The sequence below is a fragment of the Coenobita brevimanus genome, chromosome 52, assembly GCF_032717465.1.
Source record: "Coenobita brevimanus isolate Jiangsu-jjx chromosome 52, ASM3271746v2, whole genome shotgun sequence".
NCBI classification, from domain to species: domain Eukaryota; kingdom Metazoa; phylum Arthropoda; class Malacostraca; order Decapoda; family Coenobitidae; genus Coenobita; species Coenobita brevimanus.
Genome location: NC_137005.1, coordinates 38,099,827 through 38,120,745, shown reverse-complemented (window position 1 = coordinate 38,120,745; position 20,919 = coordinate 38,099,827). Strand labels below are relative to the sequence as shown.

At 40.9% G+C, this 20,919-nt stretch overlaps 1 protein-coding gene across 1 annotated transcript in view; it reads right to left on the bottom strand.

Annotated features, from left to right (window-relative positions):
• Positions 1-15,688: 15,688 nt before the first annotated feature.
• The window catches only part of LOC145400480 (ecdysone-induced protein 78C-like), an 83,260-nt gene continuing 78,029 nt past the window's right edge, over positions 15,689-20,919 (bottom strand). The window contains exons 6-8 of the mRNA XM_080273005.1: positions 19,891-20,054; positions 18,824-19,003; positions 15,689-15,880 (exon numbers count right to left, since the gene is read on the bottom strand). Coding sequence (XP_080129131.1) covers positions 15,689-15,880; positions 18,824-19,003; positions 19,891-20,054 — 536 coding nt within the window. The remainder of the gene's footprint in view (positions 15,881-18,823; positions 19,004-19,890; positions 20,055-20,919) is intronic.

Here is a 20,919-nt window from a genome sequence, read left to right as displayed (position 1 = left end):
AATGAAGATTTTGCTTATTCAGTCATTAGCCACATTCACCTTGCTCTTCTGTTGATAAAGTACGTACCTCTCAGAACAGAGATCTATATAATGAAGTAACTCGAGCAGTAATTTGTCAGATAACACTTTTAGAAATTCAAAATTTCCCGGGAAAAATAATTAAAATCAACAGTCAGGAAATTCATATGCCAATACTGTATGGCAACGGAGATTCAGTTAATGTATACTTTTATTATTTTTATTAATGTATAGTACCTTGAAATTTTTTACCCAATCTTAAAAGTTTTTACCTGAACATCTTGAAAAATACACTGATCATGAGTGGCAACGCTGGTCACAGTCATGGCCTCCGGTGTTGAAGAACGTGTTAATGATTTCAAAGCTTGTATCGGGTGTAAGACGGACTACTGGCAGATTATCAAGGACTATCACAGTAATAACGAAACATCTATTGAACTACTAAGAAAACACGGGGTTTTGCCAAGTGCAGTGCAGTGTAAAGAGTGTGATTTGCCCTGCAAATATCGGGAAGACAGACATCAGTGGTACTGTGGCCGGTGGAAAAAAAAAAAAAAAAAAGTAGGAAGAGTAAGGGGAAGATGCAGTGCAAATTCACCGTTTCTGATCTCTAGGTAAGCATTCTCCTAGGATAGGTTAGGTTAGGTTAGGTTAGGTTAATGTAATGGGGGGTCTGGGGGGCGAAGCCCCCCAGTCATGAAACACGGCCAGGGCTGGGGGGTCTGGGGGGCAAAGCCCCCCAGTTAGGAAACACGAACTCAAGGAGCTGAAAATTATATTTTTCCGAAGGATTTTAGTGTTTTTCGCTTGATTTGGATACCAGTTCCAGTCGGAAATCATTCGATTTTCCGTGTTTCCCCCACCCAAAACCACGCTTTCCCACAGGTCCCCCATTATTCTTTCTCAGGAGTTTCAGAATGCAATGTTTTAGTGTTATTCATGTGATTCTGGTGGTCATTTTCAGTGAAAATTACTCGTTTTCGTCGTATTCCCCCAATAACCTTGGTACAGTGGGTGGGGGTGGGGGGGTTACGCAAAACGAGTGATTTGCGACAGAAATGGCTACCAGATTCACATGAGAAACACTATAAAACATTGCATTCTGAAACTCTTGAGAAAATATGGCGGGGTGGGACTAAAGTAAAAATTTACCAGCAGGGCATATATATCCATCATAACCACCATCAAAAATATGCATCACTTCCCCGAGAGCAGCCACAACTAACCCCCTCGAGAGTGCAGGGTTTGCTGACTACAAACGTGCCGCGTGATTCGAATTTCGCAGTGCAGCAGCAGCAACAACAACGAGGTGTGGCTAATGTAGAGTTGCCAGCTGTGCTTTATTCACTTCAACTAAACAAAATTGCTCTCTCAATCTTGACTACTGAGCTATAGCAAGAGATTAACACTACAATATACTACTCATCACGAAGTAGTTCAATGGAAGGATAACGAACCGCGGTATTGTCTTTTTCTCCCTTTGAGCTACGGGAAATATGCTTCTAATGGACGAAAATCATCTCATTTAAAATGAATGAACAGCCTACGATTTTTTTTTTACCGCGCACCATTGGTACTGTTTTCGGTTCATTCCATCTGATTGAACTGAACTGGACTATTCTTACCTCGAGTACTATCGTTAGGCCTAAAATGAAATTCACTGAGCATTTGCTGAGTTAGGAACGGGCGTTATTGCTAGTCATATTAATCCTCAAGTCTGACTACATGTGAGCTAGAAAGGGGTTGGGGAGTTTAGTCGGAGAAAGACAAACCAAGTAAACCTGTTCGGAGCATCAGGGATTAATTCAGTTTCAGGGAAAGAGAATGAACTCAGAATGAGCGTTGCTGTTATGCTCTATTCATTTTAACTTGGGGTAAAATTGCCACCTCGCTTTCTTGTAAGTTAAGATGTACCCGGAGATCAACACTAGAATACGGTGCTAGTAACGAAGAAGTGTCATGGAGAGGATGCTGAGATGAAGTATAATTCTGCCACTGAGCGGGAAGTACAGTAAATTGGAACGAAAATTTCCCCCTCGTTAAAATAAATGAACTACAAGACGTAATAGAATTTGTATGTTGATCTTTTTTGTTGCCATGACTAAATTTCTGGATCTTAATAATTAAAAAGTTCCAGCTAAAGCCTATGGGATACTGGAGTCAATCAAATAGCCTAAATCTTTGTGTTCAAAATCTTGGGTAAAAATTAAAATAGAAAACACTGTTTTACGTTCAAATTTGTTTAGGTGACGAATTACGATTTTTTTTTTTTTTCCGCACTCATAGGGTCGGCGAAATATAGTGCTTCCCCCTTTGTCACTCCCCCACTTTCTCACCGAGTAATTGTAACCTACTTCCTTGAAGAATGCGGATCGGGTGTCATGGAAGGAGTGTTAGGAAGACGAGATTCTGCACATTGAGAGACCTCCCCCAGACCTGATTTCTGGCAAACCGCTAGGAACCTTAAAAAAAAAAAAAAAAAAAAAATCGGAACACGAATTTTTAAAAGATGGTAAACCTTCACTCGTGTCAGGTTATAAGCATGATGGGACCTCGACCCCCGCCCACCCACCCATACACAGAGAGGGCGGATGGTGATCTTGGCTGAAGTCCTTATGCTCGGCCAAAAATTTTAGCTGAAGAACATGATATTTTGCATATTGGTAGATGTTTGCCCCGGCCACGTTTTGGGAAGGATGGAATCACCAAAGGTAAACCCTCACGGGGAAGGGACCAGCACCTGGTGGTCCCGGCAAAGCCATTACGCACAGTCGTAGTTTTTTACCTAGGAACGTGAAATTCTGTATATTGGTAGGTGTTTACCCTGGCCACATTTTAGGCAGGGTGGGACCCCAAGTAATTATCCCACACGGGTAGGGGGAGGCAGCTCCCGAGAGGGACAATGCCGTTCTTTTTGCTTGTGCAAGCTCGTAGTCTTTTACTGGGGCATTTTAGATAAACTGGATGAGATCCCTAAATGCCATCCCCGACGGCAGGAGGTCCTGGCCAAATCCCTTATGCAGTCGTGGTTTCAGACTTTGGAAAACGAAATATTGCATAATGATGAACGTTTACCCTGGCCACATTTCAAGCTGGGTCGAACCCCCAATGGACACCCTTCAAGGGGGGGGGGGTTGTCCCCGGGAATGACAATGCCCGTTTATACGTAAGCAAACAAAATTTTGCACTGTGACTACTTTCACCAGAACCAGAGCAACTAGAGGGTGAGACCCCTGGGGTTTGCCCCTATGCCTCTCCTGCAAATAATTATTTCTCTTCCCTTACAATATGGCAGAGGTGGGTGTGGCCACAGTAGTGGCCTTTGTCTTGTCATCTACAGGTGATGCACCTCAGGAGCTTCATAATCCCTCCTGAATATAGTAGTTTGGTGATGAACACAACAAGGAGCTGATCTTATCTCACAAGATTTGATGACTCCGAGAAGACACCAAAGATAGTGAAACTGAGCATCAGAGAGCTTCAGTATTCTTTATCCATCATCCAATCCTCCTTTGCCCCATCAGGAGCACAAATGCCAGGGCTAGGTAACCCAATCCTGACAATATCACGGTAACCAGCCTCACTTGCCCAAGTTGTGAGCAATAAACCCCGAACATCCGACCAACGTTACGGGAGCAATCTCATTTTTCATCTAGTAAAATGAATTTTTGTCTTCCGCCTTTAATTTTTCGAAGATTTCAAAACTTTTTATACACCAAATGTGTGACTATATACTGCTATTTCGATCAGAATTTCAGCACAATTGGACTTATTTTAAGCCGTTTTTTTTTTTTTTTTTTTTTATCGTATCTGCTCAGAACTGCTATAAGTTATAACAATTTCCTTTGACACACAGACAGGTGACACCTATATGATGATTCGCTACTATTCCCATGTGTATATGAAATGTACAAGTACCACAAAAAAAAAAAAAAAAATGGGTTTACACTTTCCCAAAAAACCCTGGACATGCCCTCACTAAACATTCGTTTACAAAAAAAATATTTAAGAATTAAAGATCGCCGATAGCTGTGAATATAGATATTGCTTTCATGATTATAATGCAAAAAAAATAAAACAATCGGTCAGTTACTAGCAGTTACAATTGGATGTGAAAAAACATTTCGCGACAAGGGCATTTTTTGTTTTACTCTTCTGGAATTCTGTATAACAGCGTGCTAGTGTAACATAATACCAATAAAAAAATAATTATTACATACCTGACTCTGTTGGACAGTCTCAGGGAGGTCAGATTACAGTTGAGGTCAATCAGGAGTTAGTCAGGTCACCTCGTGACATGCTGAGTGGTAACTGGGGGCCGTCCTCACCACTCCCCCACCCCACCATCCATAGCCATGTGCTAGCGAGTGGTACACCAATACTAAATTTCCCTCACTAAATCTTTTATTCCTTATATTTACGGGGTTCACTGAGCAGACTCCCTACAAGACAGTCGTTGCTGCACTTGGCACTGAGAGTGAAGTCTGTATGATTTGTTTGCAATGAATTCAATGTATCACCACAATCTTCACACTTCAACTTACAACGACAGTCAGGATGGCATTACTCTCGTCAACATCTGTACTTGCATGATGTGGAATCAACAGCCAGATGTTGTGTAGAAGCAGCTGAAACAGGCGTTGGTGGCGTGATGGTGGCAGAAGGCTGCGAGGTGTCACCAGAAGTTGATGGTTGAGGTTCTCTCGCTCTTTTTCTATCTTCTCTCCATTGCTTTCTTCCCCTTCTCAATCTGTCGCTGTTTCTTCTTGCTTAGGGGAGGCATTTCCACAGTCTGAACCGGGGAACAGTAAACAACAACGGGAGAATAGCAGACACAAACAGTGAGTCGTAGCTGTACTTAACTCCCCTCCCGATGAAATTTGGACACTGAGCTGCTACTCCCGCTGCCGTACATCCACTGATCGCCTGAGTGGTGCCAAGAGTATCGTACAGTAATATTATCACAAACTCCCTAAAAAAAGATGACCTAAAATGCAAAATAACAACGAAATGCAACGTGGTTCAGAATACGACATTAAAGGGCCACTACACCCTTATGGCCATTTAAAGTTTGAAAAACGCATACTGGCAAAACACGGGCTCCTACGGCCGCCAAACTCGCTGAGCAGATGCGGCATGTTTCACATTTTGAGGGGGGGGATCTGACCCGGAAATCGAGTTTTCCCCCTTAACTCAATCCAGTTGGAGCGCTGGTTATATGGTTACCAACCAGCATAGTAAATGGTTTCCTGGTGTACAAGAAACCATTTGGTTTATCACTCAATGTAGTCATCTCAAGGCAGAACTACAGCGAGTGAGTGGATAAGCAACCCCACCTACCATAAAATAAGGTAATTATAATAATAGTAATAATGTGAGTCTTACATTTCTTAAAAACACCAGTTCTTTGTAAGGAATTCACCAGTGGTCGTAGCAAGTTTGCACTTTTACAAGAATTGTGATATTATTCATATACAATACTAGCATCATCGGCAGAACTGGCAATTTTAGACTAGGTTAAAAAGGGCAGAGAAGAACCAAGATTTCTGAACTAACCGTGTGGAATAATGCAAGAGTAACAGCACATGGCATATGTGGGTGAAACCATGGAAGAGTAAAAGCAAGCAATAATATATGTCTATTTATTAAAATATAACTTAGGTTTCCACATTGCTCACAAGGTTACAAAGAACATATCTGTGGGGGTGGGGAAAACAGGGCGTGGGGGCAATAATCATGATCATATTCAACAGTAACGTGTAACTCTATACTGAGAGGACAGGGGCCCAGGAGGAGGCGGTTCAGAATCTAACATTTTTTCACCTCGTTTCTCTTTTCTCTTATGTAAGGACTGAGGTAATTAATATTGTTGCTGTTTGTAACTATGGTCTTCTTGTTTATTTTTTTACAATTGAACCTAATCAACTCAAAGGTATAAATAATATTTCTCACTTGCCTAATGCACACCTACTGTACTTAGCTATAGTAGTAGTCTAAAAGCTTGCCAGAGGACCTGTCTAATGCTGGCCAGTGAAGGCATAATCCCGGCAGTTTCAACTCTTAACGGCCTTGTTATGAAAACTGAGTGTGCAAAGACGACAGCATGTCCTTAATTTTTCACGGCTCTGACAGTCATTTACAAAAAAAAAAAAAAAAAAAAAAAAAAAAAAAAAAAAGGCTAATCTCAGTTTACCTCTTTAAGGTGTAGGGACCCAAAGCTAGACTGTCCCTTGGTGGCATAAAAAAGGAAAAAGAAAAAAAAAAAAAAATCCAGTCACCTCTTGGGGATCAAACATACAGAAGGTTATCATTCCACCTGAGGAGGTTCAACCACTTGACCACCAGGCACCTAATTTAACGAATGACTGTAATTGTTAGACATGATTAAACTGCACCCCACATGACAGATTGCAGTTAGCAACCTTACGGATAGGTCAGTCATTTTATATCATCATATGTTTCAGAAATTATTGCACAAAACTGGGGGATCAAAGGTTCCGAAAATAATCACATATAACTGGGGTTTGTCAGGACCTAAGCACACTCCATTTTAATAACATTGCCATAACAGTACAGCTGCCAGCAATGTCTGCCAGCCCTCTCAAGGTGAGGAGCCATGGAGAAACCAAAGATAAAAAAAATGCAACTTCTTTCTTTTTTGTGTAGAGGGATACCTAAGAGAATTAATATTTACATAATGGTAACAACTGTAACAGTCACTCGTACACTATTTCACTTGAGCTACAGAAAAACACATTGCAACGTCCCTCACCTTAGATTTCTTCTTATGTTTTAAAGGTATCTTAAAATTTGCATATGCCTTTTTACAATGCCACATGTTACACATTGGTGTATGTGTGTGTATGTATGTATGCTTATCTAATCAGTACATACATACATAAATACACATACACACATGCACGTTAATGCTTTAATGCCCAACACATACAGTGTGTGCCATCCTGTGCATGCCAGTTTCACATATATAACCACAATTCTGTACAAGGGAAGACTGCAAGCTCTGGCAGTTCACTGGAGGAAGCAACAGCATCCCTTGTATTAACACATTTCAACCCCCAAAACACAAAAAATATATATAACAGGCATTTTTTCCCCCTTTACTGTTGTACAAAAAATGTAAACTGTACATTAATTTGACTCTACATCAGTCAGAGTGTACAAGAGTCCTTTACAAATGTGTAGCAAGTCAGTCTGCTCTGTCAGGTGGCACCAGGTTCTTGCCCTATGTACACAATTCATGCTAAAATGCAACTCCTATATCAAAACTCATAAAACACCAGTCAAGGTCACCGAATCTTGAAAGCCATATAAGGATCCATTTCACAGGCTTGATAATTTGCCTTAAGTGCTTGTGCATCACTTGACCAGCCGAGAAAATCACAATTCTTTATATCATTTTATAAGCATAATGGAATGTATCATAAAAACTGTAACTTCAACTGTTCATTAACACATACAGTATAAAATCAAAACAACATATAGTACAGTGGTTACATTGCATTGGTTTCCTGGCATGATCAAGTTAAATACACTGAGGTAAAAAAAAAAAAAAAAGGCATAAACATTATAAAAAAATTACAGTAAATTCTTAAAATCCTTTTTAAAAAGTTTTCCAGTATACAGATACATAAAAAATACAGTAACATGAGAAAAGACAAAAACAATAACTGGTATCCTCCAACAGGCAAGCCCATGGGCCAGTATGGTGTACAGCCTCCCACTGTCTTTCCCTTCTGTCTCTTCAAATTCCCTCTCTCTCTTACCCTCTTTTTGGCATCTGTTTTGCCTTAAAAGTAAATGGGCTGTTTACTACCCCTGGTTTAGTGCAGTACACTGAGGGAAGATGCCAATTATTGCCTTCAGGTGTACACTTGCTACAAAAAGTATCTGAAAATAGGTGACCATTGTTGCTATTCACATTTTTCTCTAAGGCAGAAACAGTACAGTATTTCTGAATGGATACTGTATGTTTCATATACTGTATAAAGCTCCATCTTTATACTGTACTGTATTGATAAAAACAGCATGCAAACACATTCATGACACATTATGTTGCTATTGGAAATTATTCTAAAATAATCTGACCACTATTTCTGAATATTAAGATGGATAAATTTCAGATACTTTTCAAGGTAAGTGTACATATTGGAATGTCGGATCCCTGACCTTTCATAAAACCCTGCTTGGTTTGTCTCCTGCATCTCAATTCCATTTGTAGCAAAATAGTTCAGCTTAAAGGCTCAGTACACACTTATGAGACCCTTTCCTTTTATACATTTTTACAACAGCAATAGTAGAGAAAGAATTTGTGGAAGTCCTCTTTACAAAGCGAAGGCATGGTGTGTGACCAGCAACCAGGGCATGGAAAATAATGGGCCAGATGTATTAAAACTGAGTACCCCTGGGAGTATGGAAGCCACTATTTACTTATGTGATCAGTCTGCATTTTACGTGTATAAACAAAATTGATGCAGGAAAGTCAAACATGTTTTACAGAATCATATGCTTCTGAAATTGTCATAAAAAACCAGGTGGCAGTCATTTCTGGCTACCTGTAATTGTCGGATGTGATCAGCTGCATCCCACAAAGTAGTCAGCGGTGATACAGAAAGGTCAGGTATTTTCCATCAATCATGTACTTCAGAAATTGTCATAGCCTATGAATACTGGGGACTTGCCACACCTTCACGTACTCAGTTCTAATAATATGGCCATAGTCTCCTCAGGCCAGTCACAATAACGAGGTACCCATATTTTACCAGTAAAGTATGTACATCAATCACCGAGCACCTCCAACATCGATTCCTTGGCTGGCCAGAGCTTACATGTACTTGGGACACTTGGCTTGTCAACAACATCTCTTAACTCTCTCAACCTGTGAGGTACTCTTTTTATTTTACTCTTCCTACAGGATCTTCAGATGAGTTTACCTCTAGGAGACCCTCTTGCAATGAAGGAGATAGCAACAATATCTATCAAGTCCCTCCTTTATAATACGTGATATGCAGTGGCAACTACCATCCACTCACTAAATGTTGTGCTGCCTATGTCATCCTTCACCTTTACTGTCCTTTTTCTGTGTCTGCCCTCCTCTCTTCCTATTTTTCCCAACTTTTCTGTCACTTTTAATTACTCTCCTTTCCACTTCAGATGGCCCTACACTGAGTGATAAACCTAACAGTTTCCTGTAGCCTTGGAAACCATTTGAAATGCTGGGTGGTAACCACATAACAAAAGAATGGCTCCTACAGGGCCCCTTTTAACTGTGTGGAGATGCAAATGCAGCATCCATCTGGGAACCAAACTTCCACACTCTTCCCCATGCCTTGCCACAGTAAGGCCCTGTCTATCACAAGGGATCATTAGCTCAATGCACAGGACAGCCTTGCAGTGATGGCTGCCTGCCTGCGGGGGTTGGGTCTGCTCAGCCAGACAGACTGGGATTACTCAACAACAACTACAATAAATATCCCTTACCTTAAATATGAATAGAATAATCCAGTGATCGCTAAACAAAAAATTCCACTATGTCATCATACTGAAAAGTTTAACTACTTCATTCCAGTGATGCACATCTTAATTTGTTATTACTATCACCATATGACTTTACTCACCCAGGGATAAACCTTATGAAATGGAGGGATTAGATATTACCTTTCACTAACACCTTCACTGCAAGTGACTGCAAGAGTAAAGCAAAATACCTCACTAGATTTAGTGAGTCACTCTAGCATCACAGCACTCAGCAGCCAATGGAATTCCCTGCTACATCCTTTGTTTAAACCTGACCCTGAGGGGAGTGGGACATCTGGACATGTTAAGGACACAACAAAACAGGCAGGTGACGTCCGGTCCACGGCAGGACATCCTGCAGACATACCAGCACAGTGAAGTCCTCATTATAAGTACTGTAATCCTTTTAGAATTATTTTTGCTATTTAGTCCTTGATTAATTACAGAATATTGCTTGTGTACCATCTCGTGGTGTGGTCAAGTCTAGCACTTCATTCTATCCAATCCCAAATTTTCTTAAGCTGAGACTGAGTCACAGAAGTCCCTCACATGGTTGGGAGAACTCTGGTATATTATTCCAGCTAATGGCACATTATTTTATTCAGCTGACAGTGAGCCATAGGAGCCTAAATGTTAACATTTGTACCTTAACCTTCCCATGGCCATGTTGTACTGTATTCTATTCCAGCTAATGACATGATTTTATTTAGCTGAATGAATCACACAAGCCTCAGAGAGTTAAGGTGCCACTGCTACCTATACAGCTGATCTGCTAGCTTCCCTTTTAGTTTCCAGTACCCTTTTATTGAAAACGTTGTGATAATTTGGATGAATCCCGGACTTATAATGAGAACTGGCTGTGGTTTGAGGGATATGGGATTATGGGGGTGGGGGTGGAGGCAGCAAGGAAAGCTTTCTAAACAGATTACTGTACTTGTGTGTGTAATATCCTTGTACTGTACTTGAGTTTTTAGTCTCCATGAAGCATATGCAATACCTAGAAAGAGACGAGGAGTTGTTGTGGTGGCCCTAAGTTCATCTGGATGTGAACCCCTTGGACTGCTGGCTGAAGCTGCCTTTCTCATGCAGTCCACCATCCTCCTTTGGGGGAATGGGAGCTGAGGGATGTTTGTATAACCAGACAGCTCTGCCACCCTGTTACAGTAGTGCCACCGTGTCAAGGCACCCCTCTCCAGCTGAAGGGTAAAGAGGAAATACGGAGAAAAGATAAATGCATAATCAGCATCAGCAAGTGTTACAGGCATGAACATCTTCCTACTTTTTCAAAGTTCATACACTTTTGCAACTTCTTCCTGAAACAATACAAAACAAGGGATGAGAGGTGGTTTGGACAGACCTTAATCAAGCGAGTATTTATATAGGACTAACCCCATTCTCTCTATTCTTAAGGAGGTAATCTGACTCCTTTCTCAACATCTCTACATGTGCATTTAAGCAATATTTTATCCATATATATGTACATATATAAATAAATACTGTAAACTGTGTACATTAGAATTTATGACTATATGGACATATATATGCATATATTTGTTTGTTATTTCATGCCTACACTAAGTAGAAATAAAAGTGGCACTATTCTCTATACAGTATTTCATTCCACTGAGACACTCAACTTTGCACTCTTATCTGTTATCCCTCCTTCAGTTTCAGCTCCTTCATAAACTCTTTCTCTTTCTCTCTCACAGCCAAGACCCCAATAGGGAGGCAGGACTCAACACCCTTTCCTCAATCCTCCCTTAGATGCCACAGACGGAAGGAAGGGAGGGAGGGAGGGAGGGACTGGAGGAGGGGGACGAGGAGTTCGTTATACACTCGGGAATCGTTCAACGTCATGTCCTCTTTCTCACTGGGTAAATTTGTGCTACACTGTTGCTAGACTGAGGTAAGATTACTTATAGTGTTTATGAGCTCTGGAGACTAGTTAGAAAACTGCAGTTGGAAAGACTAAATAGTAAATTAAGTAATCTGAGCCATGCAGAAACATTTCCTTGTGGAAGAAGATGACACACATGTAGGTTACCATTTTCTTTTATCTTCCTTCGCACACTTTCAAAAATCAAGAACTGTAACGAACATATTCAAAGTACAGCTGTAATTCATTATAATTACATACTTCAACACCACACAAAATAAAAAACAAGTATTATCACAATGCATACTTTGAAATTGCAGTAAAAATGAGAATTTTTCACTTCTGCATACTTCCCACTATTGACTCTTCTCTTACTTTTCCATAGCTAGATTTTTTTTTTTTTTTCACAACAGTTCACGAATTTTAACTGCAACTTCACCACTTAGCTTGTCCTAGCATCTAGGTGCTTACTAGACGCCACCAAGAATATTGGAGAATTCTTTGAGTGGTAGGCATATTGGTAACACATCATTCAATAGCAGACAGGGCAGGGAGGATGGATGAGGGAGTTACAGGAAGGCTGAAGAGATGCAGACTTTTGGTTATGTGTGAAACCAGGGGGAATAAAAGGCCTACAGGAAGAAGCGTATACGGAGTGCAAATCTTTTGTTTTGTAGGAACCTGAGAGAGAAGAAGAAATCTACTGGGAATGCAAGGAAAAGTGGGAATGTTTGCTTCCTGGGAACTCAAGAGGGAAGAATATGTTTTAAATGGGTGTGGAAATCTTGCGTGGATGGGGAAATATCTAAAGGTGATGAAAGATGAGGGGGAAATCTTTACTTCATTTGAATCTGACATGAAGGAAAATGTCTTAAGAGGATGCAAAGGGAGTGGAAATCCTCGGAAGAGAAAAAAATCAAGACAGAAAGTGGGGAATCTTCTTCTGGGAACCTGACAGGAAGGACACTGAGAGGGACAGTTGGAGTCTTTGCTTCAAGGGAATTTGATGGGGAGCAAAAGTCTAAGAGGGAGGGGGGGGGGGTGTACACAGGTAGGAATTGTAGTGAGGCAAAAGTTTGAGAGGAGTGCGAGGGAAGTGGGGAAACTTTACTTCGTGGAAACTCAACAACTCTTGTGCATGGAAACGCGGCAGTGACATCAACAACACTACACTCCTCTAGTTCATGTGTCGCCCCCTTGATCACACCTACCAGCCACATATTGCCTAAGGACTGGGAAGGAGTTATATATATTAGAGAGTTTTACATATCTGGTCTGTGAGGTCCATCTTTGACGCCTCTAAAACTGAGGCGATGGGACACTGGTCAGGCACTCGGGGTAGGTTTCCACTTCAGCTCCTCAAATCATATGATGTACTTCTCACCTTATTCCTGCCACCACTAGACATTTTTATTAAGAGATAATTTTCAAAGTATATATAATGGTTAGATACAGCCATCATAACACCCAGTGCTAATACAATTCTTGTGCCAGGATGACTTAATTTTCAGGGATTTTTTTTAACTATAAGGCTTATATCTAGCCTTACTCCCACCACTACCATAGATGATGCTTCTTCAACAACATCATCATCATCATCACCGTGACCTCTTTTTCCTGCATTACGTTGAATAAATACTCATTATCCTGACTTCTTTCCCACCTTACCATGAATAATATTATGTAGTGGCAGCAAAAGTAAAATGAAAAATACACCATCAGGTTCAAAGGGCTTTAGAATATCAAAGGGCTCCAGGCAGCAGAAGCCTCACAGAAGACAGACAGGCACTACCACCGGGAGGTATAATAGACATAATGAGGCTACAGTATTTATATGTATGAAGCAGTCACTCTCTCACTGCATCACTTGGCTCAAAAACATTCCTATAAATTCACACGGCTGCCAACAGTGCAGAGCAGTAGCGGCAAAACAATTCACCGGCCTTTTCCTTGAGCTTTAGAGATTTTCTGCAAACCGTCATTCAATTCATCTGTGACTTTGTTTTCTGTACGTCAACAATTTCTAATAATTCTGTTCATTTATAGCTCCGTTCTCTTCACATCACCAATTCCTTATCACTTGGTTCATATGTAGGAATGTTCTCCTCTTGTGACCAATTTCTCAGTTCATTTGTAACTCTGCTCTCTTCATGTCACCAATTTTTCATCACTCTGTTCACTTATGACTGTTTCCTTTGCATCACCAATCTTACATCACTCAGTTCATCTGTATCTAATATGTCACCAATTTCTGGTCACTGAAACTCACACACCATAGTAGTAGTCTTGTGAGTTTCCTGTGAGCTTTTTCATGCAAATTTTCTGTTAGCCTTCTATCTTGTGAGTATTCTATGAATTTTCTGTCATGAGTTCAACCACCCCTCCATTATCAGTAAAAACTCAGCCACAGACCAACACAGTCAACCACCTCACTCCACTGATGCACTGTATACTCTATTACTGCTGCCACCAGACAATTTTATTCAGCTTTGGGGAGATTTTCCAGACTGGAGGGGTTGGATACAGACTTCATTAACCTGTTCACTAAAAGAGGAGAATGTTGGATGGAGCCTTCAATATCCCCTTCAGTAATAGGGAAGTTAGATATAGCCATCATTAACTCCTTCACTAACAGAGGTCATTCCCGAGTTAAATAAGACCATCTGGTAGTAGCAAGGATTCAGTACAAAGACATCATGGGTTTGGAAGGGTTAGGATCCCCACTACCAAACCCCAAAGCTCTTCCCAGACAGGTAGCAGTGATGGTTAACCCTTTAACCTCAAAATGAATTTGTTTTTAGCTTTTTTTTTTTTTTGCAACTTCCTGATGATTCTGCTAAATTTTGGAGACTCATCAGTAGCGACTGGGTCATTATGATTATTATTATTATCATTATTCTATTACTGTAGTGTTTTTTTAAAGTTGTTGATGTTGTTGTTGCTCAGTATTAACTGTGGATTAAATCCAGTGAACTACAGCCTGAAGCTGGTTTTTCCTCCAGTCCACTATCCTCCTTCTGGGGAGAAAAGGAGGAGTTGACGGCATTTTTATAACCTGACAACAACACCTGTATAACCAGGCAGAAAATGAAGGTGTCCCTCTCTACAGAGCACCGGTATTCATTAACCCCCCCCTCACAATCTGACTTCTCTCCTAAGCTGAACATAATCATCCAAAGCAGCAAGAATTAAAAAAAAAAGTGTCACCATACTGAAGGGGTTAATGGAGTGGCTGCTGTGGTTGTCACAGGTGGCTGGTGTTGGTGGGGGAAATTTTGGTTTACCCTTGGTCCACTTGGTTGGGGGAATGGTGGTGGTGACGGTGGTGGTGGTACTGGGGATGGCGGTGGTGGTGGTGGTGGTGATGGTGGCAGTGGTGGAGTGGTGATAGTGGTGGTGTTCATGAAGGGAAAACATTTACTGTACATGTACACTCATCTTGATACAAGTTATCGCCTGAAAAGTAACAAGAAAGGAGCATAAACAAAAGACATTTCTATGCTGCTTTACTTCATCAACAGAACAAAACTGTGACAGTTTTGATGATTATCTGTTACTATCATCTGATGCAGATAAGAGTTTTGTATACACATGTGCTGTTTTATTTTATCAGAAATTCAAGACACTGTAGACTTCTGTGCCATTTCCACCTGATGCAAATAATATCAGTAATACAGCGCTGGTCTACAAGCCCCACAAATCACATTTACTCAAGCATGCAGGTCTTTATACATTCTCCCACACAATTCCTTACATCAACTTGCATTTTAGTTATACAAGGCACTAATTAACTCATATTATAATTAGTTTTATCTTCACTCCTCATAAGACCTAATTACTAGCTCAGGGGCAGATCCAGCACGTTGGAAAATCAAGGGGGGAGGGGGTGATTCCTAGCAAAAGTACAAGAAGATCGAGTTCATGTTGAATGATCACCAAATTCCTCAAAATTTATCACCAAATCCCTCCTTCCATTTAACTGATTCTATGATAACTTTTGTGTAAGATATTTAGAGTATATATTTAGGTAAATAACACATTTTATTACAGTATTGTATGTAGTCACTTGTCTGCTGAAAACAGGGGGATGAATATGCCCCCCCCCCCCCACAAATCCGTGCCTGCTGGCTGATTCAGTGACGATCTTATTTGTCCATCTACTCATATCCATTTCCCTCTCAGTAACTCACACAAATAACAATTATTTTTGTCTCATTACCACTCTTTTAATACTTAGTTACCCACCTACACATCATCTCCTCATAAAAGGTCCTCCTCACACTTTGGGATGTCAAATATTTCTGCAAAGAGCGGTGGCAGCTTGACCCGGGACCAGTTGGCGCGGAACCAGTTGAGGTGGTTGTTGTGGCGCGCACCAATCTGACGCAACTCTGGCATCTTCATCACCACATTGGGGAAGAGATGAGTCTCACTCGCATGATTACGACCAAGCTGTGGACAAAAAACAGATATGGTATTCTAGAGACTCAGGAAAAAAAATGATATACACATCTAGTAGGTAAGAGTGCATGCCATCCACTCACTTGATGTAATGGTAGTTTTCAAGTGGCGACAATGAGTGACATATCAATTGGTTTCTTGTAGCTCAGGCAACCATTTATTACACTGGGTGGCAACCATACAGACAAATGGTTGCCTGGTGATTTGCTGGGTTAAGGAGCTTCAGCTGAAGCCTAACTGTATTATGAAGACGTCAGAAAGATGAGAAACTGATAAGGATGCGTTAGGAGTATTTGAGTGTGTTAAAGGTAACAGCCAGTCCTATATCACAATGACAGAAAAAAGAAGTTATTGAAAGGATGATGATGATGATGATGAAATATGGACTGAGAAGGGCTAGGAAGAGATGGTAATGGCAAAACACAAACAGCCACTCATTTATAATCCTTAAAGGTGTAGAGGCCTGAAACTAAGCTACTGTAGTTGGGTCCTTTAAAGGGTGTATGACCAGCCTGCTCCCTCTGGTGAGATTACATGAAGGGAAAAAAAAAAGGGGGGGAAGTAACTTCTTTGGGGCTCAAACGTAATGCTCATGGCAAAGCTGTCATTCTAACTGGGGCGCTTTAACCATCAGGCCATTAGGCACCTCAAATGGTAGCAGCCAGACCCATGTTATCTTCTGCGATATGTAGGGGTCCAAAACCAGGTTACAATAGTTCAGGAAATTTGAAGGAAAGTGACTGGCCTACGCCTTGGTTAACAGTAAGCAATTATGTACCGCCACTGCCACATGGGGACAGACTATTAAGCATGTCATGATCTCACCTTTTGATGCAGGGGGGGCATGGCCTTGACTTCAGAAATGTATATTAGTCATGATGATGGATGAAAGTTTGGAGGATGAAGTGCTTTAAAGGGTACAACAAGGAAGAAAGGTTGCTGGTTCCTTGAAAGCAGTGATAAGAAAGAGAGAAGTGAGCATGGAAGTGAAAAAGTTACTACATGACAGTAACTCTAACGTATGGAAGTGAAGCTTGGATGTTGTTGGAGGGACACAAGAGTGAGAGCAGTGGAAATTAGTTATTTGAGAGGAGTCTGTGGAGTGACATGGAGAGACAGACTGACAAATGAGGATGTAAAGGAGCGTTGTGGTGTGGATGTGATAGGAAGCATCTGGAGAAACACACTGAGGTGGTTTGGCCATGTGGAGAGGATGGAGAGTGAGAGACTGATGAGAAGAGTGTATGTGAGTGAGGTGGAGAGGGAGAGAGGGAGGGGGAGGCCAAGGATGAGATGAAGGGATGGAGTGGAGAGGTATATGAGAGAGGAGGGTGTGAGTTGCGAGCAGGGCAGTGAAATGGCGGGGAACAGGGCGACGTGGAGGCAATTTGTTTGTGGGCACCTCGTATGGGATTAAGGCGTCTGGCAACAGACAGATAGAGAGAAAGATGATGATCATATTTGGCACCATGCTAAGGGTCTACCAGTAATAAAATTCCTGTAAGAGTTTACCGGTAAAAAAAAAACCCTGGTTTCAATCAGAACTCCAAATCATCAGCATCATTATCAAGACTCCTTTCTCACCCATGCACTTTCTCTCCTAATTTTTTGCCAATTACAATATTAAGTTTATTATCTTATCATGTCCTCAATGGTCCTACATCCACAGCTCTTAACCAGGTACAAAAGCCTCCCCTCATCCTGCCTCTGCAGAACCCTGCAACTGACCTACACCCTGAGAGCTCTGATGATCTTGTCCTGGTAATAAACTAACGCAGATCTAAAAACCTACCCTGGCCCTGCCTCTGCTAAGGACAAAACTAATCCAGAACTCAAAACCAGATCCAGAAACCTACTCTAATCCTGCCTCTGGAAGGAAATAAATAAATAATTAAATGAATGAATGAATGAATAAATAAATAAAACCAGATCCAAAAGGAAATAAATAAATAGGTAAAACCAGGTCCAAAACCCACTCTATATTCTGCCTGTGCCAAAGACTGTGACTGACTGGACTCTGAGAGTTATTGTTTTATACGTATGAATTAAGAAATGATATATACTGACCCAAAACTCAAACTCAGAGCCAAAAACCCTTACATCCAAAAACATCAATTTAGTCCTGCTCTTATAAAATCCTGTGACTGACCTGGACCCTATGATCTCTGAACCAAATCCTGAAACCCCGACTCTATTCCTGTTTCTACCAAAGTCTGTGGGATGAATTTTAGGTTACATAGGAGGCTTTGTGGTTGCTCTTCCTTAGTAATTTAAATTGCACATCATACCTTAATGTTCTCTTGTATCATTTTGTTTCGTTTACTTAGGCTCCAACATGCCTGCATCCATTGGCCTTTGTCACCTAATGGCAGCTCTCCATGATGCTGTTCAATCTCTGAGAGCCTCCCTAATCAGTTCCTTATCCCCGAGGTCACATTCTATTACCTCATCCCTAGGTTTTCTTCAGTCTGCCTTTCGCAACCCTACCCCCACTGTTCAAACTTCTCACACTCTGCACTCAACTGTCATCCCCCATCCTCTCCACATGCCTAAACCATCTCAGTCAACCTCTCCTCATCACAACACCAATACAATCCAGTCCCATCCTTCCTCTGAACTCTTCCATTGTAAAACTAGCCCCCCCAGGCCTTACATTCAAGGACATACTGCAAATCCACCTAATCACTGTCACTTCCGTAGGTCTGAGCCTGTAAATATCTTTTTCCTTTACTGCCCAGGTCTCACTACCATATATAATTACACTCCTTCACACATGCTGCATGCAAAGATCCCTTGTTCCAGTACTTCACTGTGCAAATTTAGTTTGTATCAATAACATGTAAGAAGATACTGAGAAATATTGTGCTGAATATATCACTATTGACAAGGTGTTACAAAATCTCCAGGCACTTAGAACATGGCTCTGTGACCTACCTGGACCCTGAGAGCTTCAATGATCTTGTCCTGGTGGTGCTCAATGGCCTTGGTGTCTGTGATGGCTGGGCGGTCGGCTGTGAGGAGAACAACCGCCGTGAATAGTGCCACCTCTGTGTCGTTCAGGTTCAGGTTGTTGAACGTCACAGCAAAGTTGAACAGTGACGCGACAAATTCTTGCTGTGAGGGTTTGTGAAGGGTGGTAAGGTTATGTGGTTATTCATGAAGCAACTATCATATACATGCTAACTAAGAGTACTACAGATTTACTAAACAGTATTTTAATGTTATGCTATGCATCCACAATAAGATAGCATACAAATAATTTAAAATTTGTCGTAATATACATTAATTCTTCACTCTGACATTGTAGATATTTTCTCAAAAAGTACAGTGTTAAGAGAAAACAGTTAAGAGAGGGTTGTGTTTCACACACACACACACACAGATTACAGAAAATCACATTTATGGCAGCAGATGCTCATCAAAATGGATTTTATGTTGTGAATGGATGTATCGGCATGTATTAAATGTTGTAATCAAGTTAATAAAACACAAAAACCGTGATAGACAGTATTTAGTTCTGTGCCTGTGTGGACTTTATACACTTTAACCCTTCACAGCACATCCTCAGTGCTTCATAGTGAAAAATAGAGCATTCAGTGAAAAGTGTTTGTGTTGATTAACAGCTTTATAGTGAGAGATATGTTGAATGAAAGTATGTATTTATGTGCACACTCATAATGAAAACTGATACAAGAATACCGTATTCAATACACAACCAGCATTATCGCACGTACCATCTGTCTACAGCCAAATGCCTTAATCCTGGAAGGGTCGGCCACAAACACATTGTATCCACCCCACCTTATCTTTTGCTATCAGGCTGTTCTTTCTCCAACTCACAACTCTCACTGATATAGCTCTCTACTCCATCAAACATCATCTCAGTCCCACTTCCTTTCATACATTCTTCCCTTTACACACATAATCATTCACACACATAAATTTACATTGTAGCATTCAATCCCCCCACATGCACATACACCCTCCCTTCACATACTCACATCAAACATCATCTCCATCTGAGTGCGTGTGACGTAGGATCCATCACTGAAGGTGAGTGTGTGATCAAGTGCGCTGACCAGCCGGCTCACCTGCGTCAGCCATACCTCTACAAAGCCAACCTTTATCAGAATCAGCTGGTCATCCTGAGAGAGCTCGCTGAACCCTGGAACAACAACAATACCATCTCAGTATACATTTCACCAGGTCTGGATTAAACCAGTAAACAAATGTAATAAAGCTTAATGAATAAATTATTGTGTTGATGCCTACAAAGACTATTCTACATAACTATGCTAAAACTCTCACTTCAAGGGAGAAAATAAGGATGTTTTCCATTCCTGTGACCTTCTGACTCCATACAGTAATACAGTACTGTAACAAAATCTAGAAAAATGTTCAGCCACAAAGTGAATGCAGGCTAAAGCACCAGATCCAGCCTCACTTAACCTTGCAGCCAACAGTCTAGAACCAAACTCCCTTCTCAGAGCAAAACTTTCAACAATATACAACTCAGAGACAGAACCAGATTAGCAGATATGGTGGCTCCAGCTAGATACCGATGTGTATACTGTACCCTCTACCCCTACTCTCAAATACACAGAGACTGGATAATACTAGAGACACTACCTGTAATCTGTATGCCTGTAATCTGTGTAAAACTGCACTCAGTACCAAATGGAAAATGCCACACTGTTCAGTATTTAAACATGTAAGACAACAGCACAACACTGTATCTTCATATTGCATATATGCTAAGTCAGAGCAGATCATGATGTTGTCTAGGAACATGAATGACCAACAGCAAACATCCTCTTCCTGCATATTGTGTTGCATCTTTTTAAAATGGCTGCCAGCTTCCTTATTCTCCACTACCAATGCCTAAGCAAAGACAATGTGGTACATTACCCAGTGTACTTATTTTTTCAAACAGTCTGATTCATTAATGACTGAAACTAAGTAAATTACACGTAAAAAGTCCTCTAGTGTGAAATGAGTAAAAAACAGGATGGGGCTCTTATGACACTAGG